The sequence below is a fragment of the Onychomys torridus genome, chromosome 1 (genome assembly GCF_903995425.1).
Source record: "Onychomys torridus chromosome 1, mOncTor1.1, whole genome shotgun sequence".
Taxonomy (NCBI): domain Eukaryota; kingdom Metazoa; phylum Chordata; class Mammalia; order Rodentia; family Cricetidae; genus Onychomys; species Onychomys torridus.
Genome location: NC_050443.1, coordinates 142,527,078 through 142,549,798, shown reverse-complemented (window position 1 = coordinate 142,549,798; position 22,721 = coordinate 142,527,078). Strand labels below are relative to the sequence as shown.

The window sequence follows — 22,721 nt, the reverse complement described above, 5'->3', positions numbered from 1 at the left end:
AACCCTAGGTATTTTCCCTAAGGTGCCTTTTATTTTACTTTTTGAGATGGGATCTCAAAATCATGGGAGCCTGAGGTGGATCCCTGGCACCTTTTAAACATCGAGCCTTGGTGGTACATGCTCACAGTTCCAGGCCTGAGAAGGCAGAGAGACAGGCAGATCCCTGGAGTTTGCTGGCCAACCGGTCAAGTCTACTTAGTAAGCTCCAGGCCTGTGAGAGATATTGTCTCAAAAACCAAGATGGGCCGGGCGGTGATGGTGCATGCAAAACAACCAAGATGGGTGGTACCTGAAGAATGATACCTAAGATTGTCCTCTGGCTTCCATGTGCACATGAATGCATGCGCACGCAGACACACACACACACACACACACACACACACACACACACACACACACACACACACACCCTTCCCCTACAATGTACACTTACCACTACCCCACCACACAAAAAGGTTCTCTTTACTCCTCTCTTGGGGTTGAAAGTTGAACACTACATATATTTTATTTGTTTTTTAAAGTCGCTTCACAGATGTTACCCTTCTTGATTAAGTGAGGAAACACATGCAGCTTCTATTCATTACATGATGCATAATTGATGCTTAATAAATACATATTATTGCCAGTTCTTTCTGTCCTGACAACAAAAGTGTGATGTGTCAGCCTACTCTGTATGTCATTTTTGGTTGGGCTGACTACTATAGAACTGCACCTAATCTCCAGTAAGCCCCCCCCCCCCTCCGCCACACACAGCCTCATGCTCCAGGCAAGCTGGCTAACCCCCGCCTCATCTGCAGTCAGCTTATGGTCTGCAGTCCTCATCCCAACAACCTGCCTTCCTGTCAACATCGGTGTGCATCAGAGATCATCTTGTTCCAAATCTCTCTAGGTTCTGCCACTTTCTAGACAAAGGGAACTGTCTCCCTTGACCCTCAGAACTTCGTCCCTGGGTCAGAGTTCAGGTGTCCCGATTTCTCTATCAGTCATCACGAATTCTTCAGTTGAGGCTTGCCCATTTAACTTCAGACATCCTTCTGATTCTTGTGTGCCCTTTTACCAGCAATACAACTCCTGAGTATGGTTCTGAGGCTTGGCTTAGAAGAAGGAGCCGCTTCTGTCTAAAACCAGGTGCTGGTGCTGGTGCCGGCATGTCCAAAGCCACGTGGAGACCTCCTGGGCTGTTTGTGTTTGTAAGCAGTCTGAACACTGGACCCCACAAACTTGCCCTTGAATAAAGATGTTCTCTTATTCTGAGTGTAGTTTTGTACCATCAACCCTGATTTGGGATTCTAATGTCAGTGTTCCTATTGTGTGGTTTAGTCTTTTAAACACCGAAGTAGGAGTTTGTGTTCCCTCGGTTCATTGATGTACATCGCTAAATCAGTGATGGGTAGTAAACCTTTATTTCCCATCTTGTATGCCACTGAGAAGGGTTTAATGCTTTGCTCTTTTAAAATTACAATACTAGCTTTTTATTTATTTATCTTATTACATTTTTTTCATTCACATGTGTACATGGATGTACACATGTGTACACTCCCATACCTGCATGCCACAGCACTGGGTAAGGTCAGAGGACATGTAGGAGTGATTTATTTTCACCATGGCTGCAAGTTCCTTTATCCGCTGAGCCATCCCCCCAGGCTCCTTTTCCATTGGGCTATCTCCCCAGCCCCATAATAGCAGCTTTCTGTTTAGGCTTTATTTTTAAAGGCCATGCAGTTGTTTTTACCCTGGATAAAAATGCGTTTGCCACCTCTTCCAACTTGAATTTAAAGATTATACCATCGTGCGATTGTTTGTTCTTTTGAGTAAGGGTCTCATGTAGTCCAGGCTAGCCTCTCAATTTGTCATGTTGTTATGGCTAGCTTTGGATTCCTGATGCTGTTGCCTCTACCTCCCAAGTGCTGGAATTACAGGCATGCGCTACTTTCAGCGAAGATACATTTAAAACACATTTTTCACAGAGCCAATTTTTATTGACGTTGTTCCAGCTTGGGTCAAATGATCCTGTGAACAGGTCTACCTGGCGTTAGGACAGCACATTCCTGTTTAGACAGAAGACAGCCTTCCGTCTCCTGCCTCTGGTGATAATGTTAGCCTGGGCTGTCAATCTCTTCCGCCTCCGCCAGGCTGCTCCCTGTAGATAAGCAGTTTCCCGTTAGAAACCTGTCAACTGACCACAGTGTGGTTCTATTTTGTTGGTCATTTGTTTCTGTCAGCCCATCTGTTCCCGAGCTGTCTCTGGTTATTGATTTGACCTGTATTTTATTGAGTGCTTGTAATAAATCCTGAAAGCCACTTATGGAAGGATTTTTTCATTTTTTTTTTCCTTCTCTCCTAATTCTAATGAACAGGATTCCAAAAGAGGATTTGGAATTGCAGTGTCGGGAGGTAGAGACAACCCACACTTTGAGAATGGGGAAACATCAATTGTCATTTCTGATGTGCTCCCAGGTGGACCTGCTGATGGCTTGCTTCAGTAAGTGCCCTCACCCCTCCCCAGCCCCTGCCAGCCCTGCAGGTTGGCACTAGACAGGGTGTTAATGATGGTTGTGTACTTTTAAATGTACTTTTATATTACATCTGAAGACTTTAAGAGAGAGTTAGGATCATAGCTAATACATTATGTTTTAACAGTCACCAAACTTTGGGGACCATCCAGACTTGGAGGCAAGAGGGGAATCCTGTGAGTCGACCCTCCCACCCCCATAGGAGGTAGTTTGAATGGTCACTTGTAGGTCTAGGAACCTTTTAGCTTTTCTGTGCCCCTTTCTCTAGCCCACTCCTTTATTTTGATGATAGTGTCTGAAGCCTAGACTGGCCTCCAATTCCCCACGCAGATAAGGCTGACTCTCAATTCTAATTCTTTACTTCCCACGTACTGGGTTTGCACACTCAGTTTATGCAGTGCTCGAGGTTGGACCCGGGGCTCCATCTGTGCTAGAGAAGCATACCAACTGAGCTGTGTCCTCAGTCCTTGGGAACCATTCTAACATGCAGCTTTTGTCACCGTAACAAAAGAGTTTAGAAGAGAATGTAAGGGAAGACTTATTTATTTTGGCTCACATTTTCAGAGGTTTTTAATCTATCGTGGTAGGGAGAATGTGGTAGAACAGCCGGGAAGCAGAGAGGGGAAGATAGAGACAATACCTGCCCTTCCTGGCTTCCTCTTTTATTTCCTAAAACACATGGGATGGGGTCACCCACCTTCAGGGTGGGTCTACCCCCCTTAATTCTCTTGAAAACATCTCCACAATCACACCTAACAGTGAGCTTTGCTAATCTTCTCAGTGCTTGTCAGTCCAACCAAGTTGACAGAATTGACCAACCTCAGTTTCCATGGTTCTCAACATCTTCCAAGAGTTTTTTTAAATATATGTTTTGAAATTTAGTTAAGATGTTAGGAATGTGTCTCAGTAGAAGAACACTTAGCATAGATAAGGCCTTGGGTTAATCTTTAGCAGTCCCTCCCCCCCCCCCCAAGTAAAAACCCTACTAACACCCCCCCCAATAGAATTCAATAGTGGAAAAATTCATGACGGGTAAACTCAAGTTCTCTACCTGTCAGCCTTCTGTTCTGAAGAGGTAGGTAACTCCACTTTAAAAGATGGCCCCTGAGTCCTGTCGGGAAAGAATCTGGAGACAACTATGTGGCTACATTGGCCAGATCATTCAAAAGTTGAATTTGTGTGAGATTTAAACATCTCTGTGCTCCTATCCTGTTAGTTATCCTTTTTTTTTTTTTTCATTTTTCTTTATTAAGAATTTTTTTACTCACTCCACATAATATCCACAGATCCCCCCTCTTCCCTCCTCCCACCCCCCAGCCCTCTTTCCCAAGCCACCCCACATCCCCACATCCCCATTTAGCTCAGTGGTGGAGCCCTTGCCTAGCAAGCACAAGGCCCTGGGTTTAGTCCTCAACCCCAGTGGGGGTGGGGGTGGAGGGTGTAAAAAAGAGACCTGTTAGTTATCTTATCATATTAAAAGTTAGTCTTTTATTTAGAGTAATATAACATTTTAAAATAACTTTGGATGAGCCTAAGTGATAGGACTCTGTGTTCTTAAAGTTTCTTCAAGAAGCTGAGGGAAGCTGGGTGGTAGCACACTCCTTTAATCGCTGCACCAGGCAGAGGCAGGTGGGTCTCTGTGAGTTTAAGGCCAGCCTGGTCTACAGAGTGAGTTCCAGGGCAGCTAGGGCTACATAGAGAAACACCGTTTTCAAACAAACAAACAAAAAAGAAGCTGAGGAAGAAGAAGCCAGGCCTGATTGTGCTCATTTATAATCTAAGCATTCAGGAGATGGAGCCAGACACAGAAGAATCAGTAGTTTAAGGCCTTAGTTTGCTAAATAGCTAATTCAAGACTAACTTGGGCTACATGAGACCCTTCTTAAAAAACAAACAAACAAACAAAAAAAACAACCAACCAACCAAACAAACAAAAACAAACCAACCAAAAAAAACAAACCGAATCTGAGGCAAGTTTCAACCTCTTTCCCTGTAACGCAGGTGAATGCGTGCCTATTTCAGGGACATGCATGTGGGCTTTTTGCAGCTCACTGTGTACTTGAGCACATAGGACTGCCGTTGAATTCTTCTTGCCTTCCAGACTGCCTGGTGACTGGGTGCCTCCTTGTGTGACCCTCTGGTCTGGACAGGTGTTTTACACATACATGGTGGTTCTTAGGGAACCCCCAGAAGCTGAATGTATGGCTTCTAGTTCCTTACCTCTGAAGAGCTCAAACTGGGTCAGCCTGACTTGGAAGCCGCCACACACTGGGGCCCTTAATAAGCTTTGGGGGCTGGTTTACTCCCTCTGTTCTCTGTCAAGGGTTCAAGATGATTCGCCGTGAGTTTTTATGACTGATGTTTATTTCTTGTTTACAGAGAAAATGACAGAGTGGTCATGGTCAATGGCACCCCTATGGAGGATGTGCTCCATTCCTTTGCAGTTCAGCAGCTTAGGAAAAGTGGGAAGATCGCCGCCATTGTAAGTCCCGTGATGTCATGTGGTACATCTATACATATAAGCCAAACATCCTTAGGGGAAGATCGCCGCCATTGTAAGTCCCGTGATGGCATGTGCTACATCTATACATACAAGCCAAACATCCTTAGGGGAAGATCGCTGCCATTGTATGTCCCGTGATGGCATGTGGTACATATATATATACATGCAAGCCGAATGTCCTTACACATAAACTGTAAATAAATTTTAAAATCTTAAAAAAAATTAAGAATATATTTTTACATAATTTAGGGCTGGAGAGATGGCTCTGTGGTTAAGAGCTCATATTGTTATTGCAGAGAACCTGATTTTAATTCAAGAACGTTTGTTTTCTACGCCCAAAGAAAATGACCATTTGACAGTTAACCTAACCTAGAGCCAGCTTACTTCTTGGAGCTTTGATATTTTTCTAGATTGATGTCTCAGGTGTAGTGAAGCTGTGTCCCAGTTTCCCTCCTGAGGAAGGTTGCAAGCATCTTACTTAATGACTGCGCTACGCATCTCCCAGGAATAGGGCCAACCAGTTAACAAATCTAAGAAAAGCAGTAGCTGTCTAGTACCCAGTCCATGTCTCCAGATGGCCGGGGATAAGTGCACTTGTAGTAATTGATTTGTCTAGAAGGGGTACCTCTTCCCTTCCTCTTCCTGTACCAAGTGCAGGAGTGTCAGCAATTGTATACAAAACATCTCACTTCCTGGGTTTTCATTTGACTTGGATGAACTGACCCAAGCCTTTGGGGCTTTTCACACTTGGTCAGGAGTATTCCAAAGCACTACACGCACAGCTCCAGTCATTTTCCTATCTTATTCTAACTTCGTGAGGTTTTTTTTTTTATTGTCCTCGGTTCCTGATAGGAACCTTGGGGCTGGGAGGGTTGGCAGGGATACAGATGTTTAAGGGATGTAGGTTTTTTGTTTATATATATATATATATATATATATGACCCGCCCACTCCTTCCCACACACGGAGTCTAGAGAGCGACAGTTTCATTGAAGCTGGAACCAGGGCCATCAACCTCCCGGTCCTCTCTGTTTGTACTGTCCTGCATCTACTCTGTTTGTCTGGACAGGTGGTCAAGAGGCCCCGGAAGGTTCAGGTGGCCCCGCCGCAGGGCAGCCCTCCTCTCAGTCATGATGATCGAGGTTTTGAGGTGATAGATGAATTTGATGGCAGAAGTTTCCGCAGCGGCTACAGCGAGAGGAGCCGGCACAGCAGCCAAGATATGCTCAGCCACAGCTGGGACAGCAGCAGGGAGAGGGGGCGTCCCCAGCAGCGCACGCAGAGCCGGGAGCGGGAGCGCAGCCGTGGCCGGAGCCTGGAACGTGGCCTGGACCACGAAGACTATGGGCGCAGCCGGGAGCGCAGCCGTGGCCGGAGTCTGGAACGTGGCCTGGACCGCGATTTTGTGCCCCGGGACCATAGCCGTGGCCGCAGCATTGACAGGGACTACCACAGAGACTATGAGCGCTCCTATCACCAGTCCTATGAGCCTGACTATGAGGGAGGCTACAGCTCCTCATATGACCGCAGAGCCCAGCCAGAGCGCCGCTATGAGCGCAGTCATAGCCGCGAACACCTACGTTCCCGGAGCCCCAGTCCTGAGCCTAGGTCCCGGCAGGAGCACAAACATGATCCAGACAGGCCCATCGGGGTCCTTCTGACCAAAAGCAAAGCAAATGAAGGTAGGCACACATGATGTGGGAATGCAAGCAGTGGTGCCAGCATCACCTGGCGCTCGCCCGGCACCTGCTGGTGTTCTGCATCCGCCTGAACCGGCAGATACCCGGGGGCTTATTTAGTTCTCAGCGCCACATTATGGGAGCGTCCTTGTTCTGTAGTAAGGAGACGAGACGCAGAAAAGTCCACTGATCTGGATGCAGGTGTCTCAATCGCTTTGCTTCAGAGAAGTAGCTCACCCGTACACTTGGTACAATGAAGATTCTCAGCCTCTCCTCTGCCCTGGGAACCAGAAACTATAGGGTCCGTGTGTGAACAGGCTCAGCTGGCGAGCCTGGCGCCTCTCTGGGTGAAAAAAAAAAAACAAAGTAGAAAGCCGTACCCCAGCTCATCCTGGTAGAGTTTTATTCTAGGCCAGGGGTGATGTTGACTTAGTTAATAGTCTTAGTTAATCCCCACCAAAGACCTTGGTGGTAGGAGGCCTCATTTCTGTGTTACAGATCAGGGGCTTCGGGATGTATGTGGAGGCTGGCTCTGGCTTAGTCTGCTGGCCCCGCACTGCATGCCTGGAGACGTGGGCACACTTAATCCCGTCCAGGATTCATTCTGTGTAGTGAAGCTGTTAAGACTGTTCATAGAGGAGGACTCTGAAACACAGGAAGTGGGGAAGCCGGAACTCACACAGAGCCGATCTGAAGCAGAAGATGAACAGGAGTTGAGCCATTTCCAAACTGGGGTCGTGTCTTCCTACTTATGAATTTTCTTACAACATAACTTTTGTCTCATGGGTTCTCTCTCTGTTGTTGGAAGAGAACGGTGAATGCAAGGCGGAAGATTCAGTCTGTAGCTTGGGGTTTGTGTTTCTGAGGGGATTTTAGATGAGTCAGTTTCCTGAGTTTTTCCTACTGAAATAACTGGAGTGATGCAAGGTCAGGAGTGGGGTACCTGGAGCATGGGGGCTGTGTAGACTGGGGTGGCACCATTGCTGAGGAGAGGGACGTCCCTGTCAGCAACTTTGGAAGCATGAAGATTTCACAGAATCTTTATAGCTGTGTGTGAGGGGATAGCTCTTCACTGGTCTCCAAGATGGATCCAGATTGAAAGGTAGAGGCCAGAGATGTTTTGAGAGTGAGCACTAGGCAGGTACCCCTTTCCAAGAGGTCTGATCCATTCTGAGGGACGTTGACATTCAGTCCTTTCCTCCTCTTTCCCTGTTTTCACCCTGGTCTCTTCTTTTATGTCCTCCTGCCATAGGAACAACTGCACATGTCATGCAAGCATGGGGGTACCTTGTATTAGGCAGGGCTCTCTAAAGGGACAGAGCCGATAGAATGAGTGTGCATGAGTATGTGAGTATGTGAGTATGTGTGCATGTGTGTGTGTGTGTCTGTGTGTTCATGTGTCCCTGTGTGTGTCTGTGTCACTGTGTGTGTGTCTGTGTCTGTGTGTTCATGTGTCCCTGTGTGTGTCTGTGTCACTGTGTGTGTGTCAATATGTTTGTATGTCACTGTGTGTCTGTATGTATACTCACACACATGTATATAAAGGGGATTTCTTACAGTTGTTAGAGGCCGTGGTCCTAGTGGTCTGACAATGTGTCTCTGACCAAAAGGGCAAGAATCCGCTAGTTGTTCAGGCCACGAGACCAGATGTCTGTCAGCAGTCATGCTCTGGTGCTGGAGTCTGGGAGGTATTCAGTCTACATTGGAATCTGGCTGTAGCTACAGGCGAAAATGAACTTGCCAGGGAGAGTGAGAGTAAACAGGCACAGTGTAAAGGCTTCCTTCCTTCATGTCCTCTTACATGGGCTGCTACTAGAAGATGAAGCCCAGCTTTAGGGTGGGTCTTCCCACCTCAAACAAGCCTAGTAAGAAAAATCCCTCCCTTGTATGCCCAGAAGCTTCGGTTTTAGTTGATTCCAGATACAGTCAAGCTGGCATGTAAGATTAGCTACCATATACCTACAGATAAAAAACTTAAACAGAACATGGATACTTATTCTGTGTGATGTACTGAGAGTTTCCATTGCATTGGAATTTTAAAATACTGTTAGGAATTCATTAACTCAATTTAAGACCCATTAATGAATTAATGATCCATAATTTAAGGCTATACCATTGCACTAGCATTGAGATGACTCAGTGCTTAAGAGTGCTTGATGTTCTTCCAGAGGGCCAGAGTTTGGTTCCTAGCACCCATGCCAGGGTGCTTAAAACTGCCTGCAACTCCAGCTCCAAGGACTCTGATGCCCTCTTCTAGCCTCCAGAGGCGCCCATACATGTGATATACACGCACATCTGCACACACTTTGTGCACATGCACACACACAAATAAAAATCTTAAAAAGTAGATCTTTAAATAAAATGAAGGCATTGTCCATTAAGACTGCCCAGGCCATCTTGGTTTTAATTAAGTGCAGAAATAAAGGGATTGTGTTTCTCTCCTGAAGGGGTGTTTTCCTTTTAACCATTTTATTCCCCAAACTTGGAAATTGTTTAAACACCTTTTGGTAGTGATGAAGATCAAACCCAGAGCCTAGTGTATGCCAGACAAGTGTTCTCACCTGATTCCACTGTAAAACAACAACAACAACAACAACAACAACAACAAAAAAACCCACTCTTTAAATTATTTTATTTATTTGTATTTTATGTGTATGAGTGTTTGTTTTGTTTGAACAGATAAAAATAAAACTAGAGTGATGGATAGCTGTCAGCCACCATGTAGGTGCTGGGAATCGAACCTGGATCCTCTGGAAGAGCAGCCAGTGTTCTTACTCTCTAAGCCATCTCTCTAGCCCCTCCACTTAAAAAATATTTTGTATAATTTTATTGATGGGAGGAGCATGTGTACCACAATGTTTACATGGAGCTCCAAGGACAACCCCATGAGAGTGTTCTCTCCTTCTACTGTGTGGATTTCAGGGACTGAGCTCCCTTTAGGCTTGACAGCAGTCACCTTTATTCACTGAGCCATTCCATTGGCCCAGTTCTACTTTTTTTAAAGATTTATGTTTATTTTATGTATGACTGTTTTGCCTGAATGTGGGTGTGTGTACCACATGCATGCTTGGTGCCTAAGGAGGTCAGAAGGGGGCATCCGATGCCCTGGAACTGGAATTACAGATGGCTGTGAGCCAGCATGCGGGTGCTAGAAACTGAACCTGGGTCCTCTGCAAAAGAAGCAAGTACTCTTAACTAACTGCTAAGCCTTCTCTCCAGCCCATGATTCCACTTTTTTTAAAGGAAAAAAAAAATTGCTAAGATTACCCTGTAACTCAGCTGTTTCTGGCTAAGGTCACATGAAAAGGAATCTTCTAGAAAACCCAGCAGGCAGGAGTTACTATCGATTAAAAAGGAATGCCACCAGCTCCTGTCACCAGACACCTTGCTGCGTGTCAGAAGCTGGTTAACTGTTTTTGTTTGCTTGATTTTTGGGTTTGGGGTTGGTTTTTTGTTTGTTTTGGTTTGGTTTGGTTTTTGTAATTTAAGAAATGTTCTTACAGATGCCAGTGAAACTATTTGCAGACACTCCTGTCTTACAGTAAGAGCATTATGAAGCTTCTAGATGGCTAGATGAAATGTTCATAGGGAAGAAAAGTTAGACTTTCTCAGCGCTCTGCCCTGGGGCTGTGGGTGATCTAACCATCTGGGCTCTGCTGTCCATAGAAGGAGAGATGTGATGTCCCTAGGAGGGTGTGGAGTATACCTCAGTACTTCTTTTTAGTTGTTGTGTGTGGTGGGGCAAAAGATGAACCTAGTGTCTTACAAATATCAGATGTTCACTATACCACTGAGGACTATACCTACAGAGCACTTTGTGTCTTTGTAATAAGATCAAATGCTAATAAGCTTCCTGTAGTTTATTAAAGCTGATTTTAAAGTGACTTCTTTTGGGATCACAAGAAGGTACTTTCCCTATATAGTAAAAAATTTCCTGAAAAAAGCTACTGTTTGTAAGCATGCAGGTTTCAGTCAGAACACTAGTCATAACTTAACAAATTGAATGTGTTTGCTCTCAAGCTTGCTTGGGATGCCTTTCAAAGTCACTATAGTTCACCGTTAGAATGTGTCTTTTTAGAGGCTTGGCAGATAGCTCAGAATATTCTGTAGAACACTTAAAATACTGCAAAGTGTGCATCCCTCCTAGATGTGGTGGTGGTTTTCTTTTGAGTACAGTTCAGTTAGGATGGCTCTTCCGGGATGGTTCTGTCCCAGCTTACAGACCCTGGGCAGTGTGAATTGTTACCCATGACATACACTGTGTCCCCAGCTTACTGACCTGGGCAGTGTGAATTGTTACCCATGACATATACTGTGTCCCCAGCTTACTGACCCGGGCAGTGTGAATTATTACCCATGACATACACTGTGTCCCCAGCTTACTGACCTGGGCAGTGTGAATTGTTACCCATGACATACACTGTGTCCCCAGCTTCCTGTGCCAGCACAATTTCTTGCTAAGATGGATGGAGCAGATTGTTGTTAACAGCCTTTTACTTGAAAAGTGTTCCCTCCTACATCAGGCATCCACATTAGCCTTCTCCAGTTATGAGTTTGACCAGTTGCTAACATTTTGCAACATTGTATTCCTTTCTTCTGCTCTTAAAAACAATTTTGTACTTCTCTTTATCCACTTCGTTTTTCTGCCTCCAATCCATTCTCCCTCCCTCCCTCCCTCCCTCCCTCCCTCCCTCCCTCCCTCCCTCCCTCCCCACTCCCTCTCCCTCTTAAAGGTTCCAGGCCAGTTTAACAGAGTATCCCACATAAAAATTACATTTTCATAACTGCTTGAAATAGTCTTCCTAGCTAGCCTTAAGTTTTCAGAACAAGTGAAGAGTGTGTGTGTTCCCTGTTTGTCTTCTAGAGTATGGTCTCCGGCTGGGGAGTCAGATCTTCATCAAGGAAATGACCAGATCAGGACTGGCAACCAAAGATGGCAACCTTCACGAGGGGGATATAATCCTCAAGGTGAGAAGACAAGGTTGGGGAGCCGCGTGTGCCTGAATGCATTCCTAGTCTGCGCTCCCACAGCCACACCACAGGACGGAATATCTGAGTCCCCGTGGCCAGGAGTAAGGGAGAGACAGGGAGAGCAGTGTGATGAGATGGTCTTCGTCCAGAGAACAAAAATAAACCGAGACACGAGGGATGTAGCTCAGGAGCAGGACTCTCCCCCAGCATGTGTGAGCCCTGCTTTTTCTCTAACCCACCCCCCAAAAAGTAGTTTAAAAAGGAAAAGGAAAAACCAGCCTTAGAGGCTATACTAATTTAATAACAAAGAGAAAACCTTAAGGAGCACTTCCCCTTCTCCCTGCTGATGAAAAGTTTAGGATCCTGTATGAAGGGAAGGTGAGCCTGGGAACCACTGATCTGTGCTTGCTGCATGCTTGAGAGTTTTTTTAAGACCTCTCCAATCAGGAAGCATGTTACAGCTGTAAACCGAGCTGTCGTCTTGAATTGGAGTTTAGTAGATGAGCAGAGTAAACTAACTGTGCTCTGACTCTTTTGTGCCTGCTCTGGGCGGGTGTGGTCGCATTTCATTTAAAGGATAATTCGTTTTCATTCAGTCATCCTGAAGCCTGGTCCGAGTATCTCAGCAAATTCTTTCCAGTTCTTTAAAGGGGAACAGGTGTTTTTGTTTTTAAATGTATATGTGTATAGTTCTGCGTATGAATAACGTGGCCTTTCTTCATATACACAGATCAATGGGACTGTTACTGAGAACATGTCTTTAACGGACGCTCGGAAGCTAATAGAAAAATCCAGGGGGAAACTGCAGCTCGTGGTGCTGAGAGACAGCAGGCAGACCCTCATCAACGTCCCCTCCCTCAATGACAGCGACTCGGAAGTGGAAGGTAAGAAGGGGGCCTGTACGCTTTCGGGGTGTCAGCAGGGCCACGCCTGAAGGCAGCCCTGGGCGGGAGGGGCAAAGAAGGCTTCATCTAAACTTTCATTAAAAAAGAGAGGTACTCCTGAATTTTTGTTTGTTTGTTTATTTTTTGTTTTGTTTTGTTTTTTTGTTTTTTGTTTTCCTTCGGGACAGGGTTTCTCTATGTAGTTTTGCACCTTTCCTGGAACTCACTCTGTAGCCTAGGCTGGCCTTGAACTCACAGAGATCCGCCTGGTTCTGCCTCCCGAGTACTGGGATTAAAGGCATGTGCTACCACAGCTCGGCTGTTTGTTTGTTTATTAAAGTGTCTTTTGAAAGCAGATTTCTAATAGGAAATTCTGGCCCACTTGTGAAAGCCTCTTCATTAGGCCGCTGAGAACAGAACTCACTAGTAACATGTATATCATAATATGCCATGTGCTCATGCAGACACTAGTCAAGTATAGACTTTTGTGCTTTAAAAATGACAGAAGCCAGGCATGGTAGTTAGCCTTTAATTCCTTTCTCAGGAGAAAGAGCCATGGGCAGACTGGTTTACCTAGCAAGTTCCAGACCAGCCTCAAAGAAAGAAAGACAAAGAAACCAAACAGCAAGAAAAATCCATGCTCCTGGGTGTGTCTTCCTTTCTTCCTGAGCTTATTCTTTCTCTGAACCCTAGTGCTTAAAATCTGTGTTAAAATCTCTCCATAAATTCCAACTCTGCTTAAGGAAAACAAGGCTGTTAGTATTTCCACCTTTAGAGGGTGGCCTGAAACATGTAGACACCACTAAGCGATCAGTCAAAACGACTCAGTATTGTGGTACGTGTTGCTGGCTAACATATGCCCTGGTCCCGCTTGTTGCCACTGTTTGTTTTAAACTTGGATAAATGCATTTATCCAGTTTCACACGTTCCTTGCAAAAGAAGGAATCAAGTACACTAACTGCCCCTTTCATACTAATGAACACTGCAACTGCAGGACCAGCACTGAGAGTTCCTTCTGGGTCAGGGTAGGGGTGGTCTTCACTGCAGAGTGAAGATTGCTGCCCCTTCCCTTCCGGGGAAGAGTCACATGACTAGGAGTGCTGGAAAAGGGTTGCTAATAACTCCCTCACAGGCGCATAGCCTAAAAGCAATGTCATCTAGAAGATGGCCTCTTGTAAGACTTCCAGACTGGGGATATAATCAGGAGAAGGCCTCCATTCCATGTGCATGCTCCCTAAGGCGTGATTCCATCCCATGACCTAGTTGGCTTTTCCAGCGGCCCCTTGTTCAGATTACAGGGTGAAAATAGCCTTGTGGGCTGGCGAGATGACTCAGCAGGTAAAGGTGTTCCCCTGAGACTGCTAGTGTGAAAACATCATGCTTGGTTTTGAAAGTTAATTTCATTTCCGGTATATCAGAAGTCTAATCAATTCATCTGGACTATATATAGTACAGGAAAGCAAAGAGATCATGGCAGCCAACTGTAGTTTACAGTTTATTTCCTTGCTGTTCATCATGGGATCCTCTGTACAGCGTTGGTGTCAGGTAGCTTGATTCCAACAACATCCCTAAATGCTTTGAATATACATTAAAATGTAAGGTGCGCTGGTTTGCTTGGCCATTGTGGTTTTTCTAACCTTGGATTCAGGCGATCATGGATTGAAAATATGTGAGGAAAAGAGTCTAGAAAATTGTTTCTTTTTCTTGTTATTCTATCAACAGTACAGTATAACCATTGTTGATATGGCATTTACAGGATGTTGCGGATTGTAGGTAAAATATGCAGAGAATATGGATAAGGCTGCATGCTAATGTTTAGCATCTTACACAAGGGACTTAATCATCTGCCAAGTTTGGTTGGGAAAATGATTCTGGAACTAGTTTCTACCGTAGATGCAGAGGGACTCTACACTGTAGCTGGATTGTGGGCCCCTTAAAACAGCTCTGAAAGCAAGTGGGATGAGAGAAGCGTACCGTCTGAATTAGATGACCTCTTCATTAAATAATGTCTCTCTGTGGAAATTAGCAAGTTCTCTTTTTCTCCCTTAGTAAAAACAAAAACCTGCTAAACTGATGGCCTCCCCTCATGCTTCCTGCTCAGAGACTAGTGTAATTTTGGGTATGTGTGTATTTTACTGAAAAGGACTTTTCTTATTTTGAAACTAGATATCTCAGAAATAGAGTCCAACCGGTCTTTTTCTCCAGAGGAGAAGCACCAGCAGTATTCTGATCAGGATTTTCATTCCTCCAGCGAGAAGCTGAAGGAGAGGCCGAGGTAAGGCAGTGTGGTCTTTCGTTTCCTTAGTCACTGGTGAATGCACTTGAGTGTGTCTTGTGCATGTGTTATCTGCTGAGACATGACCTGTAGTAGAAACTTATTTTAAGGTGTGTTACTTTTGTTTATGTTGCATTTGTTTAACTCCGTGAAGCTGTGTTACTGTGCCTGTGTAAAACACCTCTTGGTATGATGAAGAATTGGCCAATAGCAAGGCAGGAGAAAGGATATGTGGGTCTGGCAGGCAGAGAGTATAAATAGAAAGAGAAATCTGGGAGAAGAAGAAAAAAAGAGATGGAAGAATGAAAAGAAGAAGTAGCCGGAGAAGGAAGAGGACTCCAGGGCCAGCCACCCAGCTACACAGCAAGCCACGGAGTAAGAGTAAGATCTACAGAAGAAAGAGAACAGGGAAAGCCCAGAGGCAAAAGATAGACAGGCTGATTTAAGTTAAGAAAAGCTGGCAAGAAACAAGTGAAACTAAGGCTAGGTATTTATAATTAAGAATAAGCCTCCCTGTGTGATTTATCTGGGAGCTGGGTGGCAGGCCCCCCAAAAAAAGAGTAGAAAAAGCCCCCAACAACAATGATCCTGGTATGTGCTTCAGTTCAAGAGAGGAAACCTCAGGCAGACTGTCCAGAATGGGTGCCACACCCACTCCATTCAAGTCGATGGGTGACATCACAGCTGCAGGTGTTGCTGAGGCCAACAGGGAGCCCAGGTACCAGGAAGAAACTCCAGGTAAGGTTTTAAGGTCATTCGTGTGTGTGTGTGTGTGTGTGTGTGTGTGTGTGTGTGTGTGTGTGTGTGTGATACACAAGCTGGTTCATGCTAAGCATACACTCCCAGTACCACTGCTTTGAAGAATTGAGTTCAGAAATATGTGCTTGATATTTCCAGCATGTGGATGAAAATAAGCAAAATTATTTTTAAAATATGTAAAGTAGAAGAAGCCCCCTTACTTTTTCTCGTTTAAGGTGGGAGGTGCCCTTTTTACTGACATCAGAATTGGTCACATTTTGACATAGTTGGGTTATAGTCCTCTTACCCCTGTCCACAAACCCATTGCCATCACTCCTTCCCACTGCTCTGAAACTGTCATCAGAACTCCGGGTACATAAGCATTCCTTTGTGGGCAAACATCTTGTTCTCAGGCCGTAAAGGGTGCGGCCATGTACCTGTGTACCTTGGGTTTTGGGTGTTTTTTTTTTCTCCTGAATTTGAGAAACCATGATGACTGCTAATGTCTTAAAGTCAAGCTTCATCTTTAAGTCTTCCTCTTTTTTTTTTTTTAAGAAATAAAAATGAAGACAGCTTAAAAAAGGGGAAGCCCTTGGGAATGGGAGTGAGCTAGTGAGCAGGGAAAGGTGTGCGCTGTTGTATGATGGCATGGGGCAAGTGTGCCATAAGACACACTTGTAAAGAAGCTCCTGCAGGTCTGGACGATATGGAAAAAGGGTTTTGTCTTGCTTCATTGTGATTTGTTTTCATGGTATGGGGCTTGAATCCACAGCCTCCTGCATGCGAGGCAAAGCTCCACACTTAAGCTCCACACCTTCAGTCTACACTAAACTTTTTTTAAAATCCACAGTGCCCGGGGTCGGGAGAGATAGCTGGAAGGTTAAGAGTTTTCCGTCATCCTTATGGTAGCTCACAACCCCCTGAAACTAGACAACCCTCTGAAACTCTAGTTTCAGGGGATCTGATGCCCTCTTCTGGCCTCTACACTAGGCATTCACATGGTGCATATATATGTATGTGGAGAAAAATCTCTCATATGCATAAAATAAAACCAGATAAAATCTTTAAATTCACAGTTCCTCAACCCAGAGCAGCCCCAAGAACTTTCCTTCGTCCTAGTCCTGAAGATGAAGCAATCTATGGGTACGCACTTCCGTTACTCTCTCTCTTCCCGTCCACTCTCCTGCTGCTGGGCAGATCTGCTTAGCTGAAATCCACAGCCATGGTGCTTCTTCCTGCCCTACCCCAGACGCTGGGTTTGCATCTCCTCAGCCTCCTTTTGTCAACTCGTATTCCCGACGTTTGTAAGAAAGAGGAATCATTTATGAGAGAAGCACAGTTTGGGACCGGGCGAGCCCTGTGGCTTTGGCATCTGTTTACTTACCCGTCTACTCCTCCGGAACGTTGTTCTGAGTACTTGCTTTGGCCAGATGCTTAACTCCCGGACAGGGGAAGCAGCTCCCAACTGCAGTGCTTCCAGAGAGGCTGCAGGGGTGTGCTGGGGAGGGAGGAGGGGTGATATCTAGACAGCAGTTGTTGGGTTAGGACCAGCTTCCTTGGATCTGTCTATGTTTGACTAAATGTTTGATGGAGTAGACTTGGGAGGACATCCTCCTACCTACAGGTAGCTGGAGACAACCCCCGATTCCATCCTCTCATCTTAGACGAGCTCATGTGGTAATATAATGTCTGTATATTTGCTCCTTTGTGGGCTGATAGACATTCCTAAATTTCATCTATTTTTTCAGAACCTTAGGTGAAATAAATGCAGTCATTCAGCTTAGTACATTTTAGTTACCAAGGGCTATTACCTTTGTCACCGATTTGAAAGCCACCCCAAAAAGAACACCTCTCAGTGACTTAACTTTTCAATTGAAAAACTTATTATATATAAACTTGCATATGGTGCCAGGAATACAAAATGATAGGACAAATGAGAAAATTGAGAGGTAACTTTTGTAAATTGTGATATCCCTTCTGAGCTAGACAATAGTTACATCTTTAATATCTTGATGTGAGTCCTCCATTTTAAATGGTATCTTTCCTTTCTGAAATCAAACCTACGGCAGCCCGAACACCAAAATGGTGAGGTTCAAGAAGGGAGAGAGCGTGGGCCTCCGGCTGGCTGGCGGAAATGACGTCGGGATATTTGTCGCTGGCATTCAGGAGGGCACCTCTGCAGAACAGGAGGGCCTGCAAGAAGGAGACCAGATTCTGAAGGTAGGGAAGCCTGCCTTTTACTAGTCCCTTGGGAAGTTGCTTTTCTTGACATTTTTCAGCGATGACAGAGTTCTGAGAACAATGGGTTCCTGGTTGCTGTAATAGTTTGGCCTGCTGGGGAGCCGTCATTGCATCATTGAGACCTTTCTTTTTTGTTGTTGTTGTTTTGTTTTTACGGTTTCTCTGTGTAGCCCTGACTATCCTGGAGCTGGCTCTGTAGACCAAGCTGGCCTCGAACTCACATTTCTTTCTATTTCTATGTGCACGCACACACAGACTTCAGTGGAAAACCGACATTTCATTAACTGGGGTCTGGTGTGCACTTCTAGGCCCAGAGGAGAGCGGAGAAGTTACAGAACCACTCAGAGAGTCAGCTTCAGGACGCAAGGGCATATCCTTCCTCTGCCCTCACCTGAAGTGATTCACATTGCACCTCTAGAGTGGGGATTGCCAGACCTTGCAAAAAGTCTAGGACTTTCTTTGGCTCCAGGAAGGGTGCTAGAAGATTACCTGAGTGAACCTCAAGGCAACATAGGACATCTTTTCACCCCCAGCCTCCCATGCTACGGCTGAAAATCTTTTCAAATGCCAGCACATGCTAATTTGTATTTGGTACATATGCTAATGAAGAGTAAACAAGTTTCCTGCTACTGGGAAGCTAGAGGTTTAATAAGCTTTGCTTATTAAAGTTGAAGAATAAAGTAGATTTTTGGACAATCATGTGCATTTCTGTGAAGAGAAGTAGAGAATTCACCTAGGGCTTCAGACTCCCAGTTTCTGTATAAAACACTGTTAAAGACAAGGAGAATTGTGTCCATGTTCAGAGCTTTTCTAGAAAGTTTTGTTTCCTGGCATCGCCATGATGACCAGGGAGAGACTGATGGGTCCTGACTTTCATTGTGGTAGTCCTCTGTAGAGGCCAGACAGCAAGTGGCCTTGATCGTCACTCTAGCTGACTACAAGATCTCTTTCTTTTCTGTAAAGGGCTGAGGAAGAGTGAGTTCCCTGAGCTAAGCAGAGGCAGCTACAAGCACAGTGAGCTGGAACTGATACCGAATCCTCCCCAGGCTCCCAGCACACCCAGCCCGGCCCTGCACACTGCTCTCAGATAATGAAAGACGATATTTGTCTGTTGGAAAGGACCGCACAGTCTGACCTTGAAGTACAGAAGCTTTTTACTGTGTTCCACACTCCTTGGTCAGCCTGAAGGTCTGAAGGGAACTGCGTGCATAGCCTGGCCATTTTTTGTTGTTATTGGTGGTGGTGGTAGGTTTTTAAGAACGGCTCTGCCTTTGGTAGGTAAGGCCTGACATGTACAGTGTGCTGTACTGCAGCTGAACACAAGTCTTACAGACAGCAGAAATATGATTGCTTATATTTATTTCTTTTCCTGCTTGGTTTAACTGCCTCTTTGTTATTTATGTGGTGTGGCTGGTATTTCTCTTTCAAAAACTGCTACGGCATGGAAAAGACCAAAAGAAAACCGAACACATTTGCAGGAGGTGTGGGGGTAGTGGTGGTTGTGGTTGTTGTTAAAATACATGGATTTTTGAAAACTACATCTTGTTCATGTGTGTGGTGGGGGGTCGGGACATGACATGCTTGTGCCTGTCATACATGTGGAGGTCAGAGGACACCTTTTGGGAGTCACTTCTCTCCTTCCTTGGGCACCAGGCACACACATAGTACACACAGAGAGAGATGCAGGCAAAGCACTCTTACAACATAAAGTAATCATTATACACTGGGGCATGGAACTAGATAGAATCTTCAAATGAAGAAATACAGATGGACAAGAAATTTTGTTTCCAAATGTTCAACATCCATAGCCATCAGAGAAATGCAAATCAAAACTACTCACTGGCTTTCAATGTTATCTTACAGCATTTTTCTGTAATGTTCCCCTTCAATTGTAGTGGGATAAATGCTGTGGACTGCTTGCCATAAGGGTGTATAGGCCAGCAGCTTAATGATACAGGGCCAGTGGTCTTCCGTGCAAGACTAATGCATTCTGTTTCATGAATACATGTTAAACATGTTTCTTTTGCTTTGCTTTTGAGGCAGGATTCCACTGACCTTGAACTCATAACCATCCTGCCTCAGCCAGAAACACTAGGATTACAGTTAGGCATCAGCATTTCTAGTGTTAGATGGTTTTTAAGTGATTGGAGTTACAGGAGAAAGGTTGGATTGATCTGTGAATGTGCATTCAAGATTTTACTTGAGTTAATTTTTAAAAAGTGCGGTGCCAGATCTGTTTATCACAGACCCCACCATTTAATATTGATTATAACTATCTGTTTATAACTTTAATGTTGTACTTTCCTGGTCACCTTTTTGGGATACTTGAAGAAAGGGAGACAGACAGAATGACAAGAAATTCTAATCAGTTCAGTGACCTTTTTTTTTTTTGAGACAGGGTTTCTCTTTGTAGTTCTGGCTGTCCTGAAACTCACTTTGTAGACCAGGCCTCGAACTCACAGAGATCTGCCTGCCTCTGTCTCTCAAGTGCTAGGATTAAAGGTGTGCACCATCACTGTCCAACTCAGAGACAGATTCTTGGTTTGTGGACTTGGCAGATGTGATGGTTTGCAGGGCACCAAAGGAGGAAGGTAGAACAGTCCAGGCCAATCAAAAAGTGCTGGGCAGGGGCACTGAGTGGCAACTGTACAACAGTATAGATTTGTGTGCATCCTGCTTTTGCCCTGGGCAGGCCCCAGTAGAAACAAACAGAAACTTAGGAGTTACCATTTTAAATTTTTGGTACTGCTAGGGATTAATCCTAGAGCATTGTACATGCTAAGCAAGTACTTGAGCACTGAGGTATTTCCCCAGCCCCATCAAAACCTTACTATAACCTGCCCCCCTTACTCATTTGTTATTTCTGCTTCTGTCCAGGTGAACACACAGGACTTCAGAGGGCTAGTTCGGGAAGATGCGGTTCTCTACCTGTTAGAAATCCCCAAAGGTGAAACTGTGACCATTTTGGCTCAGAGCCGAGCAGACGGTGAGCAGATTTGACCATCTGTTTTCTTTGAGGGAAAAACCAAAGTATCTTGGACCAGAATAAGCAACATTGGCTCACAGGTGTATGGAGAAAATTTGGATGCTGTTAATTTTGAATGACAGATGTTTTCCTTCCCTCTCCTGAATTAATTTTGCCAGTTGTGTGTCTTTTGGAGTTAAACGGCTTTTCTGAACAATGGTGCATCCTCAGTTATGATGGAATTGTTATAGTGTCTCCATACAGTGGGTCAGTCTCGTAAGTTGCTTCACCTTTCTAGGTCTTCTATAAAGTAGGGGACAAGAAAAGTCCCTTCTTGTTTGTGTCAAGAGATCCATGAGCAACTGTATTATTAAGGGGTTCTCAGAGAAACAGAACCAATAAGAGATAAAGACACATTGTTAGGGACTTGGTGGGTGTGGATCCCATGTTGGGCAGGGTGAGCTAGCAACTGGCAGACCTAGCAGAATCAAAGACTCGGTTTTGGTTTTAGGCTGAAAGCCTGACTGACTTCTAGGAGAATTGATGGTGTAGATACAATCAAAAGGTAGGAGCAAAGCAAATGTCCCAGCTGGAAGGCCAGGGGTGGGAAGAGTAACTTTCTCTGATTAGACAGAATATTCTACTCAGACTCTCAACTGGGTGGGGCCCCATCTGTACTAGAAAGAACAATTTGCTTTACTCAATCTACATATTTGAACAGTGGTTCTCAACCTTCCTATGACTGTGACCCTTTCCTATAGTTCCTCATGTTGTGGTGACCCCAACCATAAAATAATTTCATTGTGTGACTTTATAACTGTAATTTTGCTACTGTTATAAATCATAATGTAAATTTCTGATATGCAGGATATTTGGTAGGTGACCCTCAAGGGGGTCACGACCCACATGTGAGAACCACTGCATTTGAGTGTTAATTTCATTCCCCCATCAACCACCATGTCCTCTCAGAAAGGCCTAGGATAATGTTTAATCAATTGTCTGGGCACCCCATACACTGTCAGGCTGACACATAAAATCTCCCATCACAGCACTTTAGGAGGTTAATGATTCTTGCTTCCTCCTGTTGGAGCCTGATTCCCACAGGCCCATCGGCTAGGAATAGAGGGACTGGGTTGAGGATGACTCAGGAATGATCTTCAGTTCAGCCCAGCATGGCCAACAGTGCTTGTGTTTTCCAGTGTACAGAGACATCCTGGCTTGTGGCAGAGGAGATTCGTTTTTCATAAGAAGCCACTTTGAATGTGAGAAGGAAACCCCACAGAGCCTGGCCTTCACCAGGGGTGAGGTCTTCCGAGTGGTAGACACGCTGTACGATGGCAAGCTGGGCCACTGGCTGGCTGTGAGGATCGGAAATGAGCTGGAGAAAGGCTTAATCCCTAACAAGAGCAGGTGACTAAGACTATACTTTCCTGAACATATCTTTCAATCCTTTTCCCATCAAAAGACAACAGAACTGCCCTGAAGGAAATCCCATGTGACGTCATCATCTGCCATCATCAGTTGTTATGGGGACAGAGCCAGCACCTCTGGAGTCTTGAGCATCTCAGGCTTGGTTCTTGCATTTGGTATATTTGAGGATTGCCTGCTGCCTTGCTTATGGGGAACACCGTGTGGCCACAGCGCCCCCAGCATGCCTGGTCTCCATCCTTAGGAGGCTTGCACACCCTAGGGAACGCTTGCTGGTGTGTGGCAGTGTAGAAACTTATGAAAGGTGATCTGTTTACTACATGCATTCATGCTGCATACCATATGAGCCAAACATGGTATGTTCTGTACTAAGCTACTGCTTGTGGAGTTCAGAGACTTTGTTGGACTTCTCTCATTGGTATAGACCAGAGAGAGAGAGAGAGAGAGAGAGAGAGAGAGAGAGAGAGAGAGAGAGAGATGGATGCATGCTGGTCTCCAGCTTTCTTTCTTCCTTCTGTTCAGTTT

The 22,721-nt window shown here is 45.0% G+C and overlaps 1 protein-coding gene across 8 annotated transcripts in view; it reads left to right on the top strand.

The window, feature by feature from the left end:
• Tjp2 (tight junction protein 2) overlaps positions 1 to 22,721 on the top strand; it is a 120,444-nt gene that overhangs the window by 81,379 nt on the left and 16,344 nt on the right. For all 8 annotated transcript variants that reach the window (XM_036208090.1, XM_036208063.1, XM_036208054.1 and 5 more), the window contains 11 exons: positions 2,358 to 2,482; positions 4,893 to 4,995; positions 6,085 to 6,697; positions 11,559 to 11,662; positions 12,396 to 12,549; positions 14,716 to 14,824; positions 15,429 to 15,562; positions 16,639 to 16,705; positions 17,632 to 17,782; positions 20,681 to 20,789; positions 21,968 to 22,178. In XM_036208090.1, coding sequence (XP_036063983.1) covers positions 2,358 to 2,482; positions 4,893 to 4,995; positions 6,085 to 6,697; positions 11,559 to 11,662; positions 12,396 to 12,549; positions 14,716 to 14,824; positions 15,429 to 15,562; positions 16,639 to 16,705; positions 17,632 to 17,782; positions 20,681 to 20,789; positions 21,968 to 22,178 — 1,880 coding nt within the window. The remainder of the gene's footprint in view (positions 1 to 2,357; positions 2,483 to 4,892; positions 4,996 to 6,084; positions 6,698 to 11,558; positions 11,663 to 12,395; positions 12,550 to 14,715; positions 14,825 to 15,428; positions 15,563 to 16,638; positions 16,706 to 17,631; positions 17,783 to 20,680; positions 20,790 to 21,967; positions 22,179 to 22,721) is intronic.